The sequence below is a fragment of the Carlito syrichta genome, unplaced genomic scaffold, assembly GCF_000164805.1.
Source record: "Carlito syrichta isolate Samal-C Ts95f unplaced genomic scaffold, Tarsius_syrichta-2.0.1 Scaffold63521, whole genome shotgun sequence".
Lineage (NCBI taxonomy): Eukaryota > Metazoa > Chordata > Mammalia > Primates > Tarsiidae > Carlito > Carlito syrichta.
Window position 1 is genome coordinate 228,883 of NW_007007617.1, and position 23,937 is coordinate 252,819.

Consider the following 23,937-nt stretch of genomic DNA (forward strand, 5'->3'; position numbering starts at 1 on the left):
AAGGGTGGGAAAAAACCACGAGCGAGCCGCGAGACGCCCCCTCCGTCTTGGGGTGACCCAGCCAGGCTCGCTGCAAGCCCCGCGCTCCAGGTAGGGGTTTCGCAGGGAGGGACTGCGTGTGTCTGTGCGGGGTGGTCGTTCGGTATTTTTATTTCTGAAAATGTGTACTTATTCTACAATTGAAAAAATAAAAATGTCCAGGTTCACCAAAGCTGCCGTGTAAAAACAGCTAGGTACCAGAACTAAAGTTCTGGAAAGAGTATTTTGGCTTTTGCCTTACTTAGAGTTTATTTCATTATTTTAAATGTAAACATGGAAGTGTTTTACTTTTTTTTTAAAGAAGCTTTTATAGAAGCAATAGACCTTGAATTTTACTCTGCTACACTGCTGTGGAAATTGGGTGCAGAGTAGGTAGTTTAAAGATGAATATTTCTATGGTAATTGGGCTTTTCTTCAAAACTGCTTTATTCCAGTAGGATGTAACTTGAGGGAAGAGGGGGAGGGAGTATACAGAAATAATCAAATTTCAGCAGCTCATCAAGGTCAGCTGCAATTTGATCCTGTGTTTTTGTATTCTGCCTTTGAAAATGAATTCTGTATTTTAGTGTATATTGTTACAAGTGAGAAATTGCTTAGCTGGTTTGTGGAGAAACCTGCATGACCCTTTTCCAAATAGTTTTGAAATAAATTAGGGAAATTGAAATGTAATTTTAGTTATATCAGTTTCCAGAGACCCCCAAACTCCCCCACTCTTTACCCCCAAAGATGTATGACAAGTATTCCCATGAGGACCTTCTCCTTTCAAAGACTGGCAGTGATGCTTCATGTCTTTATCCTTAAAGAACATAAATGACCAAATTCAAAACTAAAGACATCTTTATTTGCAGTATAAAAGTATCGACAGACACTATTTAAATCAAGAAAAGTTTCTATGACTGGAAAACATTAGGCTGCATCTCACTTCTTTTGTCGTTTTGATGCCTGTTTACTATGTATCAGGCTCTGTGCTCGTGGGCACTAGGGGTAAAAAAAGCCAGATAAATCAAAGTTTTTTCCCTGGAGGAATTTACAGAGAAGAGAAGCTGATATGAAGGGGTGGAGGATTGCGCCAGGCAAGTCAGTCCAGTATTTTAGAACAGTGTGATGTTTAGATCTACACACGAGATGCCCTTGGAGCAGTGAGAAGGGACAGCTACCAATTAATGAGTCATTCTGTATTTGCCAAGCCATTCCTTTTGCCTCTTCAATATGTCGTCTCATGGAAGAACATGATATTGGAAAGCCAGAAGTGATTCTTCAGCTCTGGTCGGTGTTCAGTATCTTGCAAGTCTCCAATCAGATGCTATATCTTGAAAGTCGCCAGTCAGAATTCTTAATTCCTTTATATGATACAAGATTAAATGGGTTTATGAGATTATAAAATAGATATAGTAATGAACATTCTAAACTAATAATTGGACTTCTGTCCTGAACGTCTAAATATTTATTTATATCGTATACCAATCAATTGCATTAAGTTGCAGATTCTATGGAGTAAAAGACTCCAGCTGCTCAGACATGTGATTGAGGATGCTGAGAAATGAAAGCAGAAAGAAAGAAGAGACAGATGTCCATCCCCAACCATAGTTCCAGCTCTTTTGGGCAATGGTCAGCAAGGAATAGGAAAGATGCTGTCTATCATTCCGCATGAATCAACCCTGGCATTTACCTGCAACCTATTTTAGACCCTGTGGTTTTTTAGATGCTTCAGATTGAATGCCTTGGAACTGCTGGTGAAAAAGTGAGTTGTGGTTCATAAGACTACAGATACATTTAATCTAGAAAGTGAATGCAAGGGCAAATTGCTAATGTGTTTGGAAGCTTTGCTTCATGGCAAAAATCCACTGTTTTCAAATGTATAAGCATTGGAAAGTCGGGATGATGTGCATTGATTCTAAAGAGTTGGGATGATGTGTATCGACTGGAGAGCAGGGATGATGGGCATCGATTCTGGAGAGCTGGAATGATGGGCACCAAGTCTGGGGAGCTGGGATGATGGGCATTGATTCTGGAGAGTTAGGATATTGTGCATCCATTCTGGAGAGCTGGGGCAATGTGCATCGATACTGGGGATTTGGGATGATGGGTATCGATTGTGGCAAGCTGGGATGATAGGAATAGATACTGGGGAGCTGGAGTAATAGGCATAGATTCTGGAAAGTTGGAATGATGGGCATCAATTCAGTAGAGCTGGGATGATGGGCATCGATTCTATAGAACTGGGATGATGGGCATCGATTCTATGGAGCTGGGATGATGGGCATCGATTCTGGGGAGTTAAAATGGGCATCAGTTCCCTAGCGCTGGATGATGTGCATTGATTCTAGGGTGTTGGTATAATGGGCATTGATTCCGGGGAGTTGGGATGATAGGCATCAGTTATAGAGAACTAGGATGATGGGCACTGATTCTGGAGAGTTGGTATGATGCACATTGATTTGGGAGAGTTAGGATGGGCATTGGCTCTACAGAGTTGGGATGATGGGCATCGATTATGGAGAGTGAGTTTGGTGATGGGCATCAATTCTGGAGAGTGAGTTTGGGTGATGGGCATCGATTCTGGAGAGTTGGGATCATGGGCATTGATTCTGGGGAGTTGGTATAATGGGCATTGATTCTGGGTAGTTGGGATGATCGGCATCAGTTATAGAAAACTGGGATGATGGGCATTGATTCTAGAGAGTTGGGATGATACACATTGATTCTGGAGAGTTAGGATTATGAGCATCAATTCTGGAGAGTGAATTTGGGTGATGGGCTTTGATTCTGTGGCGCTGGGAAGATGTGAATTGATTCTAGAAAGTTGGGATGATGGGCATCAATTATAGAGAACTGTGATGAAGGGCATTGATTCTAGAGAGTTGGGATGATGCACATTGATTCTGGAGAGTTAGGATAATGGGCATCAATTCTGGAAAGTGAGTTTGGGTGATGGGCATTGATTCTGGGGAGCTGGGAAGATGTGCATTGATTCTAGAAAGTTGGGATGATGGGCATTCATTCTGGAGATGGGATATGTGCATTGATTCTGTAGAGCTGGAATGATGGGCATCGATTCTGGGGAGGTGGATGATGGGCATCGACTCTAGAGAGCCGGGATGTTGGGCACCAATTTGGGGGAGTTGGGATGATGTGCATCTATTCTAAAGAGCTGGGATGATGTGCATTGATTCTGGGTAGTTGGATGACAGGCATCAATTCTGGAGAGCTGGGATGATGGGCATTGATTCTGGAGAGCTGGGATGATGGGCATTGATTCTAGAAGCTGGAAAGATGGGCATTGATTCTGGGGAGTTGGGATCATGTACATCGATTCTGAAGAGTTGGGGTGATGTACATCAAGTCTGGAGAGTGGGATGATGTGATCAATTCTGAGGAATTGGTGTAATGGGCATCTGTTCTGGGTAGTTGGAATCATGGGCATCGATTATGGAGAACTGGGATGATGGGCATTGATTCTGGAGAGTTGGAATGATACACATTGATTCTGGAAAATTGGGATGATGGGCATCAATTCTGGAGAGTTGAAATTATGGGCATCGATTCTGGAGAGTGAGTTTGGTGGTGGGCATCAATTCTGGGGAGCTGGGATGATGGGCATTGATTCTGGAGATGGGATGATGTGTGTTGATTCTGTAGAGCTAGGATATGGGCATCAATACTGGGGAGTTGGGATGATGGCATTAATTCTGGAGAGCTGGGGTGATGGGCATCAGTTCTAGAGAGCTGGGATGATGGGCACTGATTCTGGAGAGCTGAGATAATGAGCATCGATTCTGGAGAGTTGGGGTGATGTGGATCAATTCTGGAGAGCTGGGATGATGCACATCGATTCTGGGAAGTTGGTGTAATGGGCATCGATTATAGAGAGTTAGGATGATGGGCATTGATTCTGGAGAGGTGAGATAATGGGCATAAATTCTGGGGAGTTGGGATGATAGGTATTGATTCTGGGGAGTTGGGATGATGGCCATCAATTCTAGAGAATTGGGATGGTGGGCATTGATTCCAGAGAGTTGAGATAATGGACATCAATTCTGGAGATTGAGCTTGGGTGATGGGCATCGATTCTAGGGAACTTGGATAATGGGCATCGATCTGGGGAGTTGGGATGATGTACATTGAATCTCCAGAGTGAGTTGGGATGATGTGCATCAATTCTGCTTCTGGATTCTGAAAAGAAAGATGGTAACAAAAATACCACAGTGTTAGTACCAAACTCCCAGGAAGCTGTCATCCACTTTATTGACTAAATGAAATTTTTGGAACACAGAATGGCAAATTTTAATTCCTAAAATCCTTTAATGCTAAAAACAGTAGCATTAAAATCATGTTTTTTAAAAAACAATTTTGCCAGCCGGGCTCGGTGGCTCAGCCTGTAATCCCGCGCCTTTGGGAGGCTGAGGTGAGTGGATTTCCTGAGCCCGCGAGTTTGAGACCCACCTGGGCAGTGAGACCTCATCTCTACAATAAATCAAAAAATCAGCTGGGCGTGGTAGCACATGCCTGTAATTCCGGTTACTCGGAAGGCTGAAGCGGAAGGATTGCCCGAGCCCAGCAGGCGAGGCTGCGGTGGCCGGGAGCAGCCACTACACTCCAGTCTGTGTGACCGAGTGAGACTCCAACTCAAAAAAAAAAAAAAAACAATTTTGCCAATTGACAAAAACATCACAATTTTTTTTTATTTCCCTCAATAGTATCAAGAGAACCTGTTCTATCAATCACTGAAGACATCAGGAACATTTTTGAAAAATTAAATCTGCACACAATGAGGTAAGTACCAGTGGGTTTTTTTTTGTTGTTGTTTGGTTGGTTGGTTGTTTTGGTTTTTTAAAATTGTGGTATCATCTTAACCATTTTAAGCATACAGTTCAGTAGCATTGCCTATTTTCACATTGTTGTTCAACAATTGGATGTTGTCCATCCAATATCCAGAACATTTCATCTTGCAAAACTGAAACCTTATAGCTGCTAAACAACAACCCTCCCTTTGCCCCTAGCCTCGGCCCCTACAACCACTGTTCTTCTTTCTGTTTCTATGAATCTCACTACCCTAGATGCCACCTTATAATTGGAATCCTACAGTATTTGTCTTTTTGTTGCTTAGTTCACTTAGCATAATGTCCTCAAGATCAGTCTTTGTCATGGCATGTATCAGAATTCTCTCTTTAAAAAAAAATGGATAATAATATTCCATTGCACCTGTATGTCACGTTTAATGAATGGATTATCTTTTTAGTTGTCAGTGGACACTTGGGTTGCTTCAGTCTTTTGGTTGCTGTAAATAATACTACAGTAAATACGGGTGAAGTGCCTGTGCTTGTATCTGAAAAAAATGATTTCCTACAGAGGTGATTTTATTTCCTTAGAAACAAGTTTTTACTTGAGCCAGAGTCCTAGAAAATACCGTAAGACCTCTTTTAGGTCCCTGGAAATAGTAGTCCAAATTATAGAATGAAGTCAATACCCATAAAATTGAATATTCTTGTAGAATAGAGCAAAGCTGGAAACAGACTATGTAGAAGACACAGAAAATACCAGGTGGCTCAAGTGTGAGAGTCAGAAGTTTGACTCTGACCCAACATTCTTTCTGTGGTTCAGGTTCAGGAAGTCATTTAATACTGTATGCTAAATCTGTGAAATGGGCGGATATATTCTATTTCCTCTCTCTCTCTCTCTCTCTCTCTCTCTCTCTCTCTCTCTCTCTCTCTCTCTCTCTCTCTTTTTTTTTAAGTTAGAGTCTTACTCTGTCACCCAGACTGGAGTGCAGTGGCTCCATCATGACTCACCTCAGCCTTGACCTCCTGGGCTCAGGTGATCCTTCTACCTCAGCCTCCCAAGTATCTGGGACTACAAGCATGTGCCACCATGCCTGGCTAATTTTTTGTGTTCTTTTTTTTTTGTAGTGTCGAGGTCTTGCTGTATTGCCCAGGCTGGTCTCAAACTCCTGGGCTCAATCAAGTCTCCCACCTCGGCCTACCAAACTGCTGGGATTACTGGCGTAAGCCACTGTGCCCGGCCCTTATTTCCCCTCTTTCTAAGGACTCTAACATTATTAATTAAAGGTATGTAACAGGAAGGGAGAGTAGCTCTAACAACTCTCATTACTACTGCTAAGCTCTGTGAGTGCATGGCCCGGGTCTGTCTGCCCTCACCATCCCCAGGTCCTCACAGCACTAGGTATGTGGGAAGTACCTGTCAACAGTTGCTGGCTGAAAGACCACCCTGGATATTGACCTTCCCCTACTAAAGTGAGAAAGCTCACGTGAATTGGGATTGCTTCATCTAAAAATACTGATGTCATCATTCATATGTATGAAATCCGGCTATCTTAGAAAAGTGATTTTTAGGATGTGCGTTTCTTCCTGAAAATTGACATTGAGTAAAAGGGAGCATATCCCATGGAATGCTACCAGATGAAACAGACAGAGGTTCAGATACAGAGCTCCTTCCCCCTGGAATGGTAAAAGTGAAACATTTGCAGATGTACTTGGTTTCTTTTTGACCCATTTCTGAAACTAATCTTGCCTGACACTTTGCTGAGCTAAAAAAGCTTTTCTATTTCTAGACTTTTCTCTCAGGCTGCATTGACTTCTTGGATCCTGTGAGTCATGGATGTTTCTCTTAGGAACAAGACCAGTGTCACTCCTGCCCTGATGTATGTCCACAGGACTGGTCATCTCCAAACATCATCATCATCATCACCCATAGCTGCAATTAATCGACTATTCCAGGAGAAAGGTGCAAGACTAGAGAGAATTCTAGAGCACAATTCAAACCTGCACATTCTGAGAGTAGAAGGAACCTCATTGCCTGCCTCAATAGCAAAGTATCGGATTGAAGGAAGCAGATGGTGCTTTCAAAAGGCTTTATACATAATATTTATATGTTGCTTCCCTGTAAATCAAGGATAATAAAACAAGCTCTACTGAATTCATAGTAGCTGTCTGAAGAAGTGTTGAGAAGGAATAGGGTCCTTTGAGCTGTGGATGGGGGGGCAGGGAAGGAAAGCTAGAAAATGCCAGCACCAGTGAGCAGCTTTTGCTGTGGATAAGAGGGCAGGACTCGGGAGGAAATAGAGACACAGGTGCTTTGAGTCTGGTATACCCCACCCCCTCACCCCCCCCACCCGTTATACATGCTGCACCTGCAGTTGTTCTAACCTGATTTACATGCACATAAATGGCTCACTCAACCTGGTACCGGGAAAGGGATTGGATGCTTAATGCAGGCAGAGCAGTGATGCTTTCCTCACAGCTTGCAGCAAGAAATGGCCTGTTACAGTAGCATCTGTTTATTCAAATGTGATATTGAAGTCCATGTAGCTACTTCTCAACACAATTTAACAATTCTGTTTCAGAACTGTTGTCTAAAAAATGTGGTAAGCCTGAGTGCGGTGGCTCATGCCTGGAATCCCAGCACCTTGTGAGACCTAGTCCGGAGGATCACTTGAACTCAGGGGTTTGAGACCAGCCTGTGCAATGTAACAAAACCTCAGCTCTACAAAAGAAAATCAAAAAATTAGCTGGGCATGATGGCATGTGCCTATAGTCCCAGCTACTTGGGAGGCTGAGGCTGGAGGGTTGCCTGAGTCCAGAAGGTCAAAGCTGCAGTGAGCTGTGATCATGCCACTTCACTCCAGCCCAGGCAACCGAGTGAGATCCTGACTCAATAAAATAAAATAAATAATAATGTCGTGAGGACTAGGCCTTTTAAATAACAAAGTTCAGTTGGCTTTCAGCAATCATATGTGTAGCCAGCATATTGTCAGTCCAAAAGATGGATTACTTTAATCCTAGCAGCTAGTCCATAGCACAGTTGATCACAACAATAGTCATTTAAATAATCTACTTGTATCACTGTATAACTGGTCATAAATACAGCAGGATTATAAGATGAGTCTGTGACACCCTATGGACTCTTTTACTATTATTATAAATATATTCCTATTTCTCCCTTTCTTACTATATTATTAGCATAAAATAAATTATTGTGATGTTTTAGGCTTGTGAAAAAAACAGGAGTTAAGAAGATCCCCGTGAGAGTAGATGTGCTCTTTAGGAAAAAAAAGGGAGGAGAAATTGTTTAGGAAGGAGAGGCTAGAGCTGGTAGAAGGTAAGAAGAGCTGTGTGATGTTTCTAAATAACAGGGGAAAAGAACGAATTTTCTGAATATGAGTAAAATCCTGAAGTCAAAAATTCTTCCCAGAATGTTATGTAGTACCTGGAAAATACTGGGGAAGAAAAGTGACCTATTGTGTCCTATATTTGGCGTTTTGTGTTTTGTAGTGAACTCTAGTTTATGTTGCTTACAATTTGAATGAAAGAGACTTACTACGGGCAAGAATGAACTGATTTGGGGAGTATTCTGACTTAGTTTTCTTAGAAAGTCGTTTGTCCTGAAGTTTTTGCCACTCTCTGAACCTAAACTAAATTTTCATCTCTCAACTAGGGAAGATTCCTCTGTCTGTTTAAATCAGTATGCTGGCTACCAGATGGAGTAATATAGCTTCTAGTTATTATTACCTCCTAAGCCTCCTTGGTTTACAGGGATGATATTATCCAACAAATGATAGTTTTCCCTCAAGGCAAATCAGCTCATTCACCAAGAGCTTCTGTAGACACAGGAATGTTCAAAGATCTGGGACATCTTTTTTTTTGTCAAATGGCTTGGCCACAGAACCCAAAGTGGAAAGGGTCTGCATGGTCTTTGTTTGAGGTCACTTTTTTTTTTTTTTTTTTTTTTTTGAGTTGGAGTCTCACTCTGTCACCCAGACTGGAGTGCAGTGGCTGCTCCGGGCCACCGCAGCCTCGACCTGCTGGGCGCCGGCAATCCCTCCGCTTCAGCCTTCCAAGTAGCTGGAACTACAGGCATGCGCTACCACGCCCGGCTCATTTTGATTTATTATAGAGATGAGGTCTCACCAAGTTGCCCAGGCGAGTCTCGAACGCGCAGGCTCAGGCAACCCGCTTGCCTCGGCCTCCCAAAGTGCTGGGATTACAGGCTGAGCCACCGAGCCCGGCTTGAGGTCACATTTTATGACTTGCTCTCTGTCACCAGATGGGGGATGACCCAAGTCTTTTATGTAGGGAAAGATTTCTGAGTATTGTCTAGTCTTAAGTGGGCCTTAATTTGCATTTAATTTGTGTTTCCTCTGTTAGCATTTCAGACATACATTGGAGTTTAGAGCAACTTGAATATAAATTCCCCCCTCCATTCAGCTGCAGAGTGTTGAGCACTTGCTGAAAAAAATCCAGACACTGTTCTGGATTATAAAGACTAACAGAAATGGCCCTCATGATACATTCAGACTGTGAGAGGAGCTAGAGACACAGTCAATAGTCATAATACCTGGAAACAAAGGTGTTTCAGCTTGACCAAGTTCTTACACCCGCTGCCCAGAAACACCAAGACTGACACAGCTGTTATAAAAAAGAAAGAGCCGGGCTCGGTGGCTCAGCTGTAATCCCGCGCCATTGGGAGACTGAGGTGAGTGGATTGCCTGAGCCTGCGGGTTCGAGACCCGCATGGGCAGCGAGACCTCATCTCTACAATAAATCAAAAAATCAGCTGGGTGTGGTAGCGCATGCCTGTAATTCTGGCTACTCGGAAGGCTGAGGCGGAAGGATCGCCGGAGCCCAGCAGGTGGAGGCTGCGGTGGCCGGAAGCAGCTACTGCACTCCAGTCTGGGTGACAGAGTAAGACTCCAACTCAAAAAAAAGAAAGAAAGAGTTTAATATCGCAAAGCAGCTGAGCGAGGAGGACAGGAGATATTTCTTAAATCCGCCTCCCCAAGAATTCAGAGGCTAGACTTTTTAAAGGCAATTTGATGGACTGGGGGCTTGGGACTGCTAATTGGTTGGAGATGATGTCACGGGGGGGTATCGAAACTGTCTTCATGTTGCAGGGCCAGTTTCTAGAAGGCGGCATCACAGAACTAACTGGAGGAGCCAGCATTTTGGTATGTGTTCTATGTCCAGGTTGGGCTGCAGGTCCATCAGAGTACAAGGTCTGAAAAACATCTCAAGTGCCAGTGTTAGGTTTTGTAATAGAGAGGCTATCCATAGAGCAGGTCCCGGATGTGAGCCACTGACTCCTGGGCAGTGAAATGAGCTCTACCAGCTCTTTAGCTGGTCAAACTTTAAGATCCTTCAGGGAGTATCTGTGCAGCCCCAGGTACATTGGTTTAGGGAAAATACATTTCTCAGCCTTGCAGGCAGTCTTTACCCTCCCCAACAGTTAGGACCTGAGGGTGACCCTGGTCTTTATGGTATTTAAGGCCAACTTACAAGCAACAGATATGCTCATTTCTAACCATAGCTGCATCTATTGCTGGATTCAGGCCACTTGTACCATTTTACCCCACGGCCCTATGTTTTCTTTTTTCTGAGTCAGGGTCTCACTCTGTTGCCCAGGCTGGAGTGCAGTGGTACAACCACAACTCAAGGCAGCCTCAACCACCTGGGCTCAGGCAGTCCTTCCGTCTCAGCCTCCAGAGTAGCTAGGACTACAGGTGCATGCCACCACACCTGGCTAATTTTTAAATTTTCTGTAGAGATGAGATCTGGCTGTGTTGCCCAGACTGGTCTCGAACTCCTGGTCTCAAGCCATCCTTCTGCCTCGGCCTCCCAGAGGGCTGGAATGACAGGCATGAGCCATTGTTCCCAGCCCCCTATATTAATTTTTTTTCTTTTATTTTTTCTTTTAAAGATGTGGGGTACAATTCAGGGTTAGGTACAGAAGTGGTCATTGTATAAGTAAAGTGTGGGTACCTTGATTGGTGTTATGTGCCACCCCACCAGCAGTATCTCACTACTGTCAATCCCTTTCAATTTTATATAGGCAATTTCAATCATCAGCGTGATGTTCAGAATTCAGTGGTAACACTGAGGAGGGAGAATGTGAGAAAAACAGTCACAGGGAGGGGGCAGGTAATAGGGACTCTGGATCAGGGAGTAGGAGTTTCTCAGAGAGAGGAAAGGGCTTTGTAAGTAGAGAAACAGCACACACAGATGCATGGAGTCATTGGTCAGCTCTCTGTGGGTAGGTACCACTGGGGAAGGTTCTTTTGGAGTTTGGCACCATATGCCCCCTGGCCTCGCTTTGAACAGTGTCTGTCGTCTGCATGCCATAAACCTGGCCAGAAGCTGCCCATCCACCGTCTAACTGTCTCCTCCAACTCTCTTCTTGTGTGTTCTCAGAAAACTCAGGTCCCCAGTCGGCCTCTGAGTTCCACCTTGGTTTGTCTTGTGGCAGCCAGGGCCATTTCTGAGCATGTGTATCCTATGCTCACCAGTTTGAAGGTGAGCTCATGTTCTGGAGGATGAGCCCGGGAGAAGCTGTCTATTCAGGATAAGGCAGGTCTCGAAGGGAAATGGCAGGATAGTGAATGTTCTCTCATCTGTATCATCAGAATGAAAGTGGAAGCTGTCCATTAGATAACACCAAGTTGCTCACGGCTCTTCCACCTCGTGAGTCAGGACATGACTCATCTTAGTTCGTGCTGTGCACAGGCATATTCGTTCTCAGCTTCTCTCTGGGTGATTACTCCTCTTCCAGTCTGAAGGAACTAGCCCTGAGAAAGGAATTTTTCCCCAATGTTTCTTCTTGGAAACTTTGATAGAAACTTTGTAAATAACCTAATAGCAGGTCTTTGAAAATTCAAGTGACCTGATCCACTTAAAGCCACACATGAGAGAATTTGTACTGTTGTTTAATCGACTATATATTATTTACTTCATTATTCCATCTTATGTCCACATTTAAGAAAATTTCTTACAATTTCAAATAATACTCTTTCAGAAGCTATTTAGTTCTCTGGAATTTAACTATTCCTGATGTAAAGACCCAGCAATTCTACACCTAGGTATATCCTCAAGAGGTGTGAAAACATGTCTACATAAAACTTGTACAGGAACGTTCATAGCAGCACTATTCATAGTAGCCAGAATGTGGAAGCAACCCTGATGTCCAGCAGCAGATGAGAGGATAAACAGAATGTGGTATATCCATACAACAGAATGTTATTTGATAATTTAAAAATGAGGCACTGATTTACACCTCAAGGTATGTACAACATGGATGAACCTCAGAGAAGTTATGCCAAGTGAAAGAAGCCAGACATATAGACCATGTGTTGTACAACTCCATTCATCTAAATGTCCAGAACAGGCAAATTCTTTGAGGCAAAAAGTAAATTTGTAGTCTCCCAGGACTGTGGTCAAGTTCGGGGTTTGAGAGAAGTGGAAATGGGAAGAGACATCTAATGGCTCTGGGGTTTTCAGGATGTCGAGGATGTTTTAAAATTGTGGTAGTTGCCAACCTTGTGCATATATTAAAAGCACTGAGCTGTATACTTTAAATGGGTGGATTTTATGAAATGTAGATGCTTATTAAAATGTTAAAACAATCTCTAACATAGCAAGTATGAATTTTTAGATTATCTTGCAGGTACTTTCGTGACTTGCATATTAATTTTTTGATGCATTCTTACAAAATTTACCATCACGTAATGGAAAGAGTCATGGACTGTGCCTGCAGGAGGTGGAGATCGTTGACCTGGCTCTGCTGCTGAAGAGCTGCATGCAATTGCATGACCTTAGGCAATTCCTGATCCCTGAACCTTGAGCTCTTTATCTATGAAACAAAGGAGTTGGCTCAAGAGAGCTTGGAGATCGCTTCCAGCTCTGAGTGTGTGTGTGCAGTGAGGCATACAATTATCAGGGTAGTTTTAGACGTGTGGCTTTGTCCCCTACTGTTTCAGGATAACCAGCAGCAGTAGGGTTTTTGGAGGCAGCCTCACTAGCAGTCCTCCCCATCCCCATGTTCAAGTGTGTGTTGTATTAGCATATCGGCAGAGCATAGTTTCTTAACCTTGGTGTTATTGGCTTGTTAGACCAGATAAGTCTTTGCTGTGGGGGCTGCCCTGTGCAACATGGGATGTTTAGTAGCATCCCTGTCACCTGTCCTCCAGGTAACAGTATCTCCCATCCAGTTGTGACAATGAAAAATATCTCCAGACTTTGCCAGATGTCACCTAGGGCAGGGGTCCCCAATCTCTGGGCCGTGGGCCAGTACAGGTCTGTGGTCTTATAAGAGCATGAAACCTACTGTGACCTGTGTATGGGAGGGATCTAGATTGCACACTCCTTGTGAGAATCTAATGCCTGATGATTCCCACCCCATCCGTGGAAAAATTGTCTTCCATGAAACCGAACCCTAATGCCCAAAAGGTTGGGATTGCTGCCCTGGAGGGCAAAGTCATCCCTGGTTAAACACCCTTGGTGCAGGAGATGCTGAATAACAGTATAGAAGGGTGTGTGCTCTACCAATGAAAAATGAATACATTAACACAAGCGCAAAAAACATCACTGGGAGAATCTTTGATTTTTCAGATAATAATGAGAAAGGAAAGATTTTTGTTTTACTGACATTTACTGTGTTTATCAGAGTTATATTTAATCACTGTAGTCATGGGGATGGGAGAAGGACAGAAAGGAGATAGACCAAGAGCTGTCAGATCCTTTTTGGAATGAGGCAAGGTGTCAGTAAATCTACACAGACATAACTTTAAAAAGGGGAAGCCAGAACCTCAAGGGAAAGTTTAGGAATCGGGAGCTAGAAGGAGTGGGACGTGCCTCCATTTACCTGCTGGTTCTTCCCCAGTGAGACACAGGTCCTCCCGATGCATTCTTCCTCCTACCTCCTGTTCAAAGCTCAAAGCTGTGAATTCAATGATAGGTTATTTCTCTCAGAAAAGACTAGAAGAGGGCGGGGTGTAATAGCTTATGCCTGTCATCCCAGCACTTTGGGAGGCCTAGGCAGGAGGACTGCTTGAGCCCAGGAGGTCAAGACTAGTCTGGGCAACATAGGGAGACCTTGTCTCTACAAGAAAATAAAAAAAGCTAGCTGGGCATGGTGATGCACACTTGTAGTCCCAGCTTCTCAGGAGAAGGATTTTTCAAGCTCAGGGTTAGAGGCTGCAGTGAGCCATGATCGTGTCACGGCACTCCAGCCTGGGTGACAGAGTGAGACCTCGACTCAAAAGAAAAAATAAAAAAATTTTTTTTAATGAAAAGAATAGAAGAAGGCTATAGACTGTGAAATTCACATAACCCTAAGTTGTCGTTACTCTCCAAACTGCACTGAAGCTGCTTCTCATGGCCTGCTGCAGAGTTCTAGATGTCAGCTATTCCCAAAGGACAGTATGCCACTTACACTGTAGCCTGTAAAGCTTTTCTTGCTTCTCTATACAAACTAAAAACATTTACATAATTTTATTGGGCTGCATTATTTAATAAATGCCACATGAAATATTTACACATTATTTTTTAAGTCATAAATTATTCATGTCTCCTGAAACCTTTCTGACACAGGTAAAATGAGGGATTAGAGAGGACATTTCTATGATGGGTAGAGGGATAAACTCCTACTTAAAACTATCGATGAAAAGGGAGCGGTCATGCATGCGTGCCTTGACAGTGCAGTAAGCTATGATGATTCATCTTCATGACTTTCTCTAGACTAAAACCGCCAGACAGTAAGTTGTTAGTGTCTACTTTAGAGACACGTGAATTTTAACATATGCTATTCCTACTCAACTGCAGAAAATGAATATGATCTTAATTGTGGTATACTTTAATGTAATTGTCAAAACAGTTCTTTGAGTGCTTATAACTGGCCTTTTTTTTTTTGAGTCGGAGTCTCACTCTGTCACCCAGACTGGAGTGCAGTGGCCGCTCCCGGCCACCGCAGCCTCGACCTGCTAGGCTCCGGCGATCCTTCTGCCTCAGCCTTCCAAGTAGCTGGAACTACAGGTGCACGCTACCACGCCCGGCTAGTTTTTTTGATTTATTGTAAAGATGTTGCCCAGGCGGGTCTCGAACCTATGGGCTCAGGCAATTCACTCACCTCAGCCTCCCAAAACGTGGGATTACAGGCTGAGCCACCAAGCCTGGCTATAACTGGCCATTTTTTATGTAGAGCTGGAATTATGTTTTATGGGACCTGCTTCTGATTCAGTATCAAAAGAATTTTCAAGGACTTTGAACCAAGATTATTAATTCATAATGGTTTGTCTTTAGTTGACTATATTAACAGTATGTGTTGTTTTAGAGGGTATGTAAAGTGAAAACATTGTGCTCTAAAGCTTTAGATTACTGTCCTTGAAAAGTAATCATGGTAAAGCTAAGGTTACTTCAAAAATAATTCATTTTATTCAAGCAAGGCCATGATAGAAGCGGAAACACAAAATTGCTGTTCTTAATAGAACAAGCTGCAAAGAAAGTCTGGGAGAGACACTCTTGAAAGCTCTCCAGGCCGGGCTTGGTGGCTCAGCCTGTAATCCCGCATCTTGGGAGGCCAAGGTGAGTGGATTGCCTGAACCCGCGGGTTCGAGACCCACCTGGGCAACTTGGCGAGACCTCATCTCTACAATAAATCAAAAATTAGCCGGGTGTGGTAGCATGCACCTGTAGTACCAGCTACTTGTAAGGCTGAGGTGGAAGGATCGCCAGAGCCCAGCAGGTCGAGGCTGTGGTGGCCGGGAGCGGCCACTGCACTCCAGTCTGAGCGACAGAGTGAGACTCCAACTCAAAAAAAAAAAAAAAAAGTTCTCCAAACAGCTTACCATTAGGGTAACGTTGCCTTTCAAATCTGGACCATGGAAACATGACAGCTGAAGAATGGCAATGACTTTTCCCTCATCCTTGTGAATAAGCTCTTTGTGATGGCATATGGCCCGCACACTGTCACATCGTGGAGTGTATCCCCCTGTCTTCAGAATTCTCCATTCTCAGAGGAAGTATTTGGAGACATGGTCTATATGGTCTCTCTATGATGTCAAGTGATAGCAAGTAAAAACTTTCTACAACCACAAAACACACCACACAGCGTGAAGCGAAAGTCCCAGGAATGAAGTGGTCACCGACCCAGCCACTGCTGAGCTTCCTCCGTGAAAAACAAAAGACTGATTGGACATCATTTGAAAAGTAAAGTGAGATCTAGTCTGAAGTGTAATATTCCACTGCCTAGGAAGGCAGACGACAGGTCTCGGATAGCCTATGGGATAGATGACGGATTGGCTACAGTTGCCTGACTTCAGCCATGAGATGTGAAATCAAGAGCTTAGCTGTTTCTGTGTGTGTATACACACCATGCACTTTTTCCAGAAGGTGGGAAGAACTGAAAATAAAATGTGCAGAGGCAGCGTTGTGCCAGGAACAGTGAGAGCAGCACTTCACATTTAGCATGTCGCAGCTGTGGTTAGCAGGGAGATGTCTTTCCCAGCTTTTTATTGTATTTGTCTATATGAAGCAGTAGATAAGAGTATCTGTTTATCATTCAGACTAAGAAAAATTGTATCAAAGGTGGTAAGAAGGGGTAGACCAAATCAATTAAAGTCATCCAGAGCAATATCGCATATGTTTCATTCTTTCTGAGAGATCCATTTAAGTATTTTAAAGATGTCACTTAGAGACTCCTGCTTGATTTTAGTCTCTGGTATTTTCATAAGTAAATTTCTTTGAACAGTACACAGTCCTAGCTTCTGGCCTTTGTGCTTGAATGAAGGAGTAGATTAGACCCAGGATGTGCCAAAATGGAGATGGAGACTCAGCTGCCAAAATGCAAAATAAGAACATACTCTAAAAGGCTTATGAGGGCTTGTGGAAGAGCGTGTAGTCTGGATTCAGAAGCAGAAATAGCAGAATGAAACGCAGAAACAATCAAAAGCCAGCAGTGCAGCAGGAAGCAACGAGTGTGGAAATGCAATTATATCGGAAGCCAGGGGATCCAAGTTCTAGGTCTCTAAACACTGTTTGTGAAACTAACCTTTTTTCATGCAAGCGGGAGGTCCGATTAGGCAAGAGTGTTTGACCAGTGAACCGCTAGGCCTCACTCATCAATTATTTGTTCACTACTCTTCTGTGGCCATGTCTGAAAGACCTTTTAGGTATAGTAAGGAAGAAGGAGTGAGACTACCTCATGGTCTGCCCTGCATGGAAGGGAGTTTGGAAACTCAAGAGCTCTGCCTTGGTTTAGTCTGGAATTGAATCAAGACAGTAGACCCCTCACAGCCCACAATGATGAACACCCGAGGCTCTAGGGGCAGACTTTCCTGACAGCAATCCTAGCTCCTAGTAACTTAAATTACTTAGTAATCTTGGGGAAGTTATTTACTCTCTAAACATCATGGAAATAATAATAATAATACCTGATAAATTAGACCCTGTCCTCTCCCGATCAGAACCCTCTGATGGCTTCCCATCTGGCTTATTGAGGTTGACGAGGACCCACATAATCTGTTTATCATGTAATTATGGTTTATTCTCTTCATGAATGCATTGCCCTCATAACCACTGCCCTCAGGCTGCCTTTTTAATTTGTTATCTCTCCCTTCCTATTATTGCCTCTGCTACTAACAGCAAATACCTTGTCTGTGTTATCAAGTGCTATATCCTTAGAAGCTAGAGCAATGCCCAGCACAAAGTATGTGCTCAGTAGCTACTTGTTGAATGAATAACGACATACTGTGGCATATGAAACAAACACACAGGGCCTGAGAAGTAATAAGTTCATCATATTTGCTGCTTTATGTATGGTTCAGCATATGATTTTATCTGGAAAAATATCTGCTACTTCCAAAATGTAAGTTTAAAATTCATGTACTACAAACAGAAATATAATCCCATTTGAAAAATAATTTCAATTTAATGATAAATTGAGAACAATATTTGTTGTTGTTTTGAGCTGGGATCTCACTCTGTCACCCAGGCAGGAGTGCAGTGGTGCAATCATGACTCACAGCAGCCTCAACCTCCTGGTTCAAACGATCCTTTCACCTCAGCCTCCTGAGTAGCTGGGACTTCAGGCACATGCCACCATACCTGGCTAATTTTTTGATTTTTTTTATAGAGACAAGGTCTCGCTATATTGCCCAGGCTGGTCTCAAACTCTTGAGCTCAAGCAGTCCTCCCAGAGTGCTGAAATCACAGACGTGAGCCACCACATCTGGCTGAAGGCAAACTTTAAAACGCTTAGTCCTTCCAATGTGGTGTATATAAGAATTTTTGTCTGCAACTATGAAACAAGCAGGGCCAGAAGGGAGGGAGCATTAAACTATACTTTTTTATCTTAGACCAAATTGATGTATCAAGGAAGATGGGAAGACTGAATTTGAATCAAGTAAAATAAGACTGACCTCACCGAACAGACACAAAAACACCGTGACTGGTAAGGATGCTGACATGCCACATTTTCTTTCCCTTCTGCTCAGGGGCTGCCACGTCTGCAAGCTTCCTGGGAGAGTCCTGGGGGTCAGAGTGCTCCGCTTCTCCTTGGCGGTCATCCTCGTGTTGCTGCTGGTGGCCGGCGCCTTGACCACTTTACTTCCCAACATCAAAGAAGATAAGCTGCTCATGCTGCGAAGGGAAATGAAATCCCAGGACCGACCCGCCCAAGAGGCCTTTACGCTCATAATGCAGACATACAACAGAACAGATCTCTTGCTGAGACTTTTGAATCATTACCAGGCAGTACCACATCTGCACAAAGTCATCGTGGTATGGAACAACATTGGAGAGAAGGGGCCGGATGAGTTATGGAACTCTCTGGGGCCTCACCCTGTCCCCGTGATCTTCAAACAGCAGTCGGCAAACAGGATGAGGAACCGACTCCAGGTCTTCCCCGAACTGGAAACCAATGGTGAGTTGCAGCAGGGTTCTCAGCCAAAAATGGCCTCAGCCAACCATAGCCAGGGCAGGTGGGCAGGTCCTCCCATCCAAGCATGAAGCAAGCCAACCCTGCTTAGCTTCGAGATCAGACAAGGGAGCGTACAGGGTGACATGGCTGTAAATGGGGCGTGTGAACTTCTCCCATCCAAGTATCAAGCAGGCCCAACCCTGCTCAGCTTCTAAGATCAGAAAAGATCAAGTACATTCAGGCTGGCATGACCCTAGAAGGGGTGTGCGGATTTCTGGCCTTCTAGTTCATAACTGTCTGGCGAGACATGGAGGCAGTTAATCATAAGAAAACAGTTTGAAAAGCTTGAGAAGCAATTTCCAAAATATCAAGAAACTGTTTCCTGGGAAGGACTTATATATATCTTGTGCCAATTACACAGAGGTTAATATTGTAGAAGAGGACATGCTATAATTGCATGTGATCACACTGCAGCAGGTCGTGTGATGCCTTTTAGCTTATACTTTGTATGTTTCTGCCACTTCTGCCTTCCTCCCCTCTGTAGCAGTCTCCTGAGGCTGTTATTTGCGTAAAAGACTCTTGACTTTATTTAGGTTTATTTATTTGGTTTCAATAGTTTCCAGGGTGTTGGATGATAACTACATGATTATTTTTATTTTTCCCCTCAGACAGTTATGAAATCAATAATAATTGTGAAAAAAGTACTTTCTACTGAATAAATCTTTCCAGGCACACATTTCTTATTTACTAATCGGGTCAGAAAATACTTCATTCGAATGATCTACACAGACACTTTTGTCATCTTACCTGTTTTGTTTGTATTTCCAGACTGTTCCATGTACATTTTTTCTCCTTTCGTTTCAGCTGTGTTGGTGGTAGACGATGACACGCTGATTAGTGCCCAGGACCTCGTCTTTGCCTTCTCGGTTTGGCAGGTAATGTTGTGTCACATTTAGGAAACCATCTGTATAAAATCTTAACTAGTGCTCGACCAGGGAAACATGGTTTAATGTGAGAGGTACCCGAAAACAGCCTGGACAATATTTATCTAAAAGGTAGATGAGTTTGTTGTAGACTAATCCAGACTTCCTGAGCCTAGTGAAGCCAATCTGAAAGTTTTAGGATCTTTTATCTTTATTTAATGTGTATTTTGATGTATTAGGGAGAAGAGCTGGAAGTATCTTTGAGAGAACATTGAGGAAATGATCTGATACAGCAAAAACGAGATGCAGAGATATTTTCCAAGGCCACAGATGTGTCTCCAATGAGAAATGTATTTCTATTCAGAAGGTGCCCAAAAAAGGATACCTAAGAAAGGAAAAAACTGTATTAAAATTGTAATACTAGCCAGGCGTGGTAGTGCATGCCTATAGTTCCGGCTACTTGGAAGGCTGAGGAAGAAGAATCGCAGGAGCCCAGCAGGTCAACGCTGGGGTGGCTGTGAGCGCACTGCTGCACTCCAACCTGGGCAATGGAGTGAGATTCCAACTCTCACACATACACACACACACACACACACACACACACACACACACACACACACACACACACAAATTGTAATACTCAATAGGAAGAATACAAGTTCAATTTGACTTCTACAATTACAAAGGGTGCTCAAAGTGGTGACCATCAGCATCCAGACACTTCTGATGTCAGCAAACATCTCTTAACAGCACTTAAAATGTATATGTGTGTTTTTGGCACCCCCAGTATTAGTACTGTAATTGCATAGAACTTTTTGTAAAAGAAAGCATTTATTCCCTCTATAAAATTTAATCCTGATTTTGAGACCACTATTTAGAAATTGTACACTAATAATTCTACAAGAACCATTGTGGTGGCAGCTTTTTTGTTTTGTCTTTTTTTCTCCTAAATCCTAGCTTGAATAAACAGACATAAATTCCTAACTGTGCTATAAAAGCAGCTCTCTCCTATTGAATATGTGTTAATAATAGCTGACTTTTATAAGTTGCACTGCCATTACCTGGAACCAGAGCAGCATACAAATACTCTGAAGCCCTGTCGAATAATTAAACACTGTGCCACCCTGGAAGTGGTCTCATTTGTTCTACAGTAACTTTCCTTAATTAGATGGTTGGGATATAACAACATTAGATATTAATAGTAATTGGTTACAATACTCTGCAGATGTCAGCGTTTTGAAAACTTCAATTTTTAACTTTAGACCTAGTGTACTGATCAACCAATTGAAATTTTTCCATATCAGCAGTTTCTTCTAGCCCTGTAAACAAAAGCTGGACAAAAAGTCCAGCTTAGGCAAAAAGCTCTAATGTAATATAATACTTCAGCTGTGAGAGTTGTACTTCTAAATATACATAACCAAAATATGAAAGGTGAGGCGGAATACAGGGACTATGAGTTTATTAGAACAACCCACGTAAACTAGAACAGACAAATATGACTTTAGGAAAATATGAAAAACAATTTCAATTCATTAACCAAGATAATCTGACTCCCTAAATTTAGTCCAACTCAAGCCCTGCTTGATGTAATGATTTGGGTGTGTACATAAACATGCAGGATTAAGGTAGATATTCATCTATGCTTCTGGGCCTTGTGTCTGCCCCTCTGGGCCATGTGTCTGTGCCTCTGGGCTATGTGTCTGCCCCTCCAGCCTGTGTCTGCCCCTTTGGGCCATGTGCCTGTTCCTCCTGGCCATGTGTCTATCCCCCTGGGCCATGTGTCTGTGCCTCTGGGCCCTGTTTCTGCACCTCCAGGCTATGTGTCTGTCCCTCTGGGCCATGTGTCTGCATCTTAGGACTTGTGTCTTGCCTACACTTTGTGTGCCTTTCTCTTCCTTCTCTAGCCTTCTGTAAAATTCCATGTATGCTCCTGCCTGTGCCAGTGGTCCATCTTCTCTGAAGCCTCCCAGCCTCTTTGCTTCCCAGTAGTGGGCCATCCTCAGTGCTCCTATCAGATGTACCCAGCTATGTTTACAACTTTTTCACAGTGTTGTAATTCCTTGTTCCCATGTCTACATTATACCTTCTCTAGATTATGAGTTCTTTGAAATAGGATTTAACTCACCCTCATGGGTGTGTGTCCCTAGTTCAGTGTCTGTTCAATAAATGAGTGAAATGTAAATGATTCACAAGAGTGAACTCAACTTTTCAGTCCTGTAAGTTCTTACCTCTTTCCCATGCTTCAATGTTTTTCTTTTGTTCACTGATTTTTGTCATGTTTTTAATCACTCTCACTTCAATATTACTGTCTTGAACCATCTATTATTCTTCAAAGATCTGATACATATTTCTCTCACATATATATAACTTTTATGTTTATATTTATTTGTATTATATCATAATTTTAAAAAGGAAACACTCAAGCTGAAAGAGGATAAAAATGTAACATTGTTTAAAATCAACAGTGGGGCAACCTCTTCAGGTCCCCTCCCACTGTGGGAGTTTTTCTGTCCTCTCAATAAACCCTGCTTTCTCTCTTAAAAAAAAATCAAATCAAATCAACAATGACTTTTATGAACATTGACAGTAAAATCATACATGTAGGTCCCTAACTGTATATGCTCCTAAGAGATTAGAACAGTTTTTCCAAATGATCACACTGCATCTTACTTCCTACAGCAAATAGCATTCATGCAATCCATCAATTTCCCCTACAACAAATTTTGAAGGACTGGAGTGTTTGGTGACTGGAATGTGTTAATATCAGATCATGTTTGAGTTAGGAGAACATTTGTAAGGTTAGAAAAATTTGTTTTCAGCAAGATTTGGGTAGTGATAGAATTTGACCTAAAACTTATCAGGACACAGGCTTATGAAGTCTCCTGGAGTTAGAAGAAATTGAGATATAGAAACCAGGACTAAGGAAAAGTTGACAAATCAATTTCAGTCTCTCTGTGGTAAGTCATCTCCTTTTTCACTGTGTCCTCTCTGTTTTACAAGATGCCATACTTAATTGTTCTTCCCTCTTTCCAGCAATTTCCTGATCAGATTGTAGGGTTTGTTCCTAGAAAACACGTCTCCACGTCCTCGGGTCTCTACAGCTATGGAGGTTTTGAATTGCAGACCCCAGGCTTTGGGAGCGGTGACCAGTATTCCATGGTGCTGATCGGCGCCTCATTCTTCAACAGGAAGTATCTGGAACTCTTCCAGAGGCAGCCCGCGGCTGTGCACGCATTGATAGATGAAACGCAAAACTGTGATGATATCGTCATGAATTTCATCATTGCCAAGCACATTGGGAAGACTTCGGGGGTATTTGTGAAACCCGTAAACATGAACAATTTGGAAAAAGAAACCAACGGGGGCTATTCTGGAATGTGGCACCGAGCCGAACACTTTCTGCAGAGGTCCTACTGCCTGAACAAGCTTGTTCACATCTATGACAGCATGCCCTTAAAATATTCCAACATTCTGATTTCCCAGTTTGGCTTTCCATACGCCAACCACAAAAGTAAAATGTGAAAGTAAAACAGACTGAAAACCTCTTGGTATTTGAGTAGCTTCTTCCTGCTGTGTATTTGTTTTAAGCAACATCATGATTGATTATCTTCTCTGGAAGTCTCTACAATAGAAAAAAAAGTACAGCACTTTTAGGATATAAAATTCACATTATCTTCAAAAACCAAGAAATTGGTATTATTCAGTTGGGCTTCTTATAAAGCATTTTCATCCAGGGGTCTGACTCCTTGATCATTGATCTTACTGTTTACATCCTGAGAATGTTCTGCAATTTCTTTGACTCTTGGCATTTACCTTAAGGACCCGGCAAGCTGTTTCCAGGATCGGAAATGTAAGAGAGGTGTTTCTCAGTGTTTTTGCTAAAGGTTGGTTGTTTGAATTGGAAGCCTGAAATGCCTCTTTGGCAAAAGCCTGTGGTGTGGAAAAAGCCATGTGAGGAGGGAATAGTCTCAGTTCCGCATGAAGACAGGAGGAGACTTCATAGCTGCTAGGGCTTTCCTGGTGGCCCTTCCAACCAGCTCTTCTAGGACAAACCCAGCCCAGCATGGTTTTGATGTAAACTGTCAGTACTTTTGTTTTTGTTGATAAGTCTGTTGTTACTGGGAGGGTTAATTTTTAGAAGCCAAAAGATGTCTAGTTGTTTGCTTTTGTGAACATTTATTGCATGGATCACAAAACAATGCAGCCTGTGTTTTATCATTATTATTATTATTATTATTATTATTATTATTATTATATGCAACAAAGAATAAATTTG

At 42.7% G+C, this 23,937-nt stretch overlaps 1 protein-coding gene across 4 annotated transcripts in view; it reads left to right on the top strand.

Moving 5' to 3' along the window:
* The window catches only part of EXTL2 (exostosin like glycosyltransferase 2), a 23,467-nt gene extending 271 nt beyond the window's left edge, over positions 1 to 23,196 (top strand). The window contains exons 1-6 of one of the 4 annotated variants that reach the window (XM_008051040.1): positions 8 to 90; positions 1,518 to 1,780; positions 4,737 to 4,812; positions 18,314 to 18,741; positions 19,603 to 19,673; positions 22,695 to 23,196. In XM_008051040.1, coding sequence (XP_008049231.1) covers positions 4,808 to 4,812; positions 18,314 to 18,741; positions 19,603 to 19,673; positions 22,695 to 23,183 — 993 coding nt within the window. In that variant the 5' untranslated portion in view covers positions 8 to 90; positions 1,518 to 1,780; positions 4,737 to 4,807 and the 3' untranslated portion in view covers positions 23,184 to 23,196. Of the gene's footprint in view, positions 1 to 7; positions 91 to 1,517; positions 1,781 to 4,736; positions 4,813 to 18,313; positions 18,742 to 19,602; positions 19,674 to 22,694 lie in introns of those variants that run through there. The other 3 variants (XM_008051061.1, XM_008051055.1, XM_008051048.1) reach the window with 3 other exon arrangements.
* Positions 23,197 to 23,937: the final 741 nt, after the last annotated feature.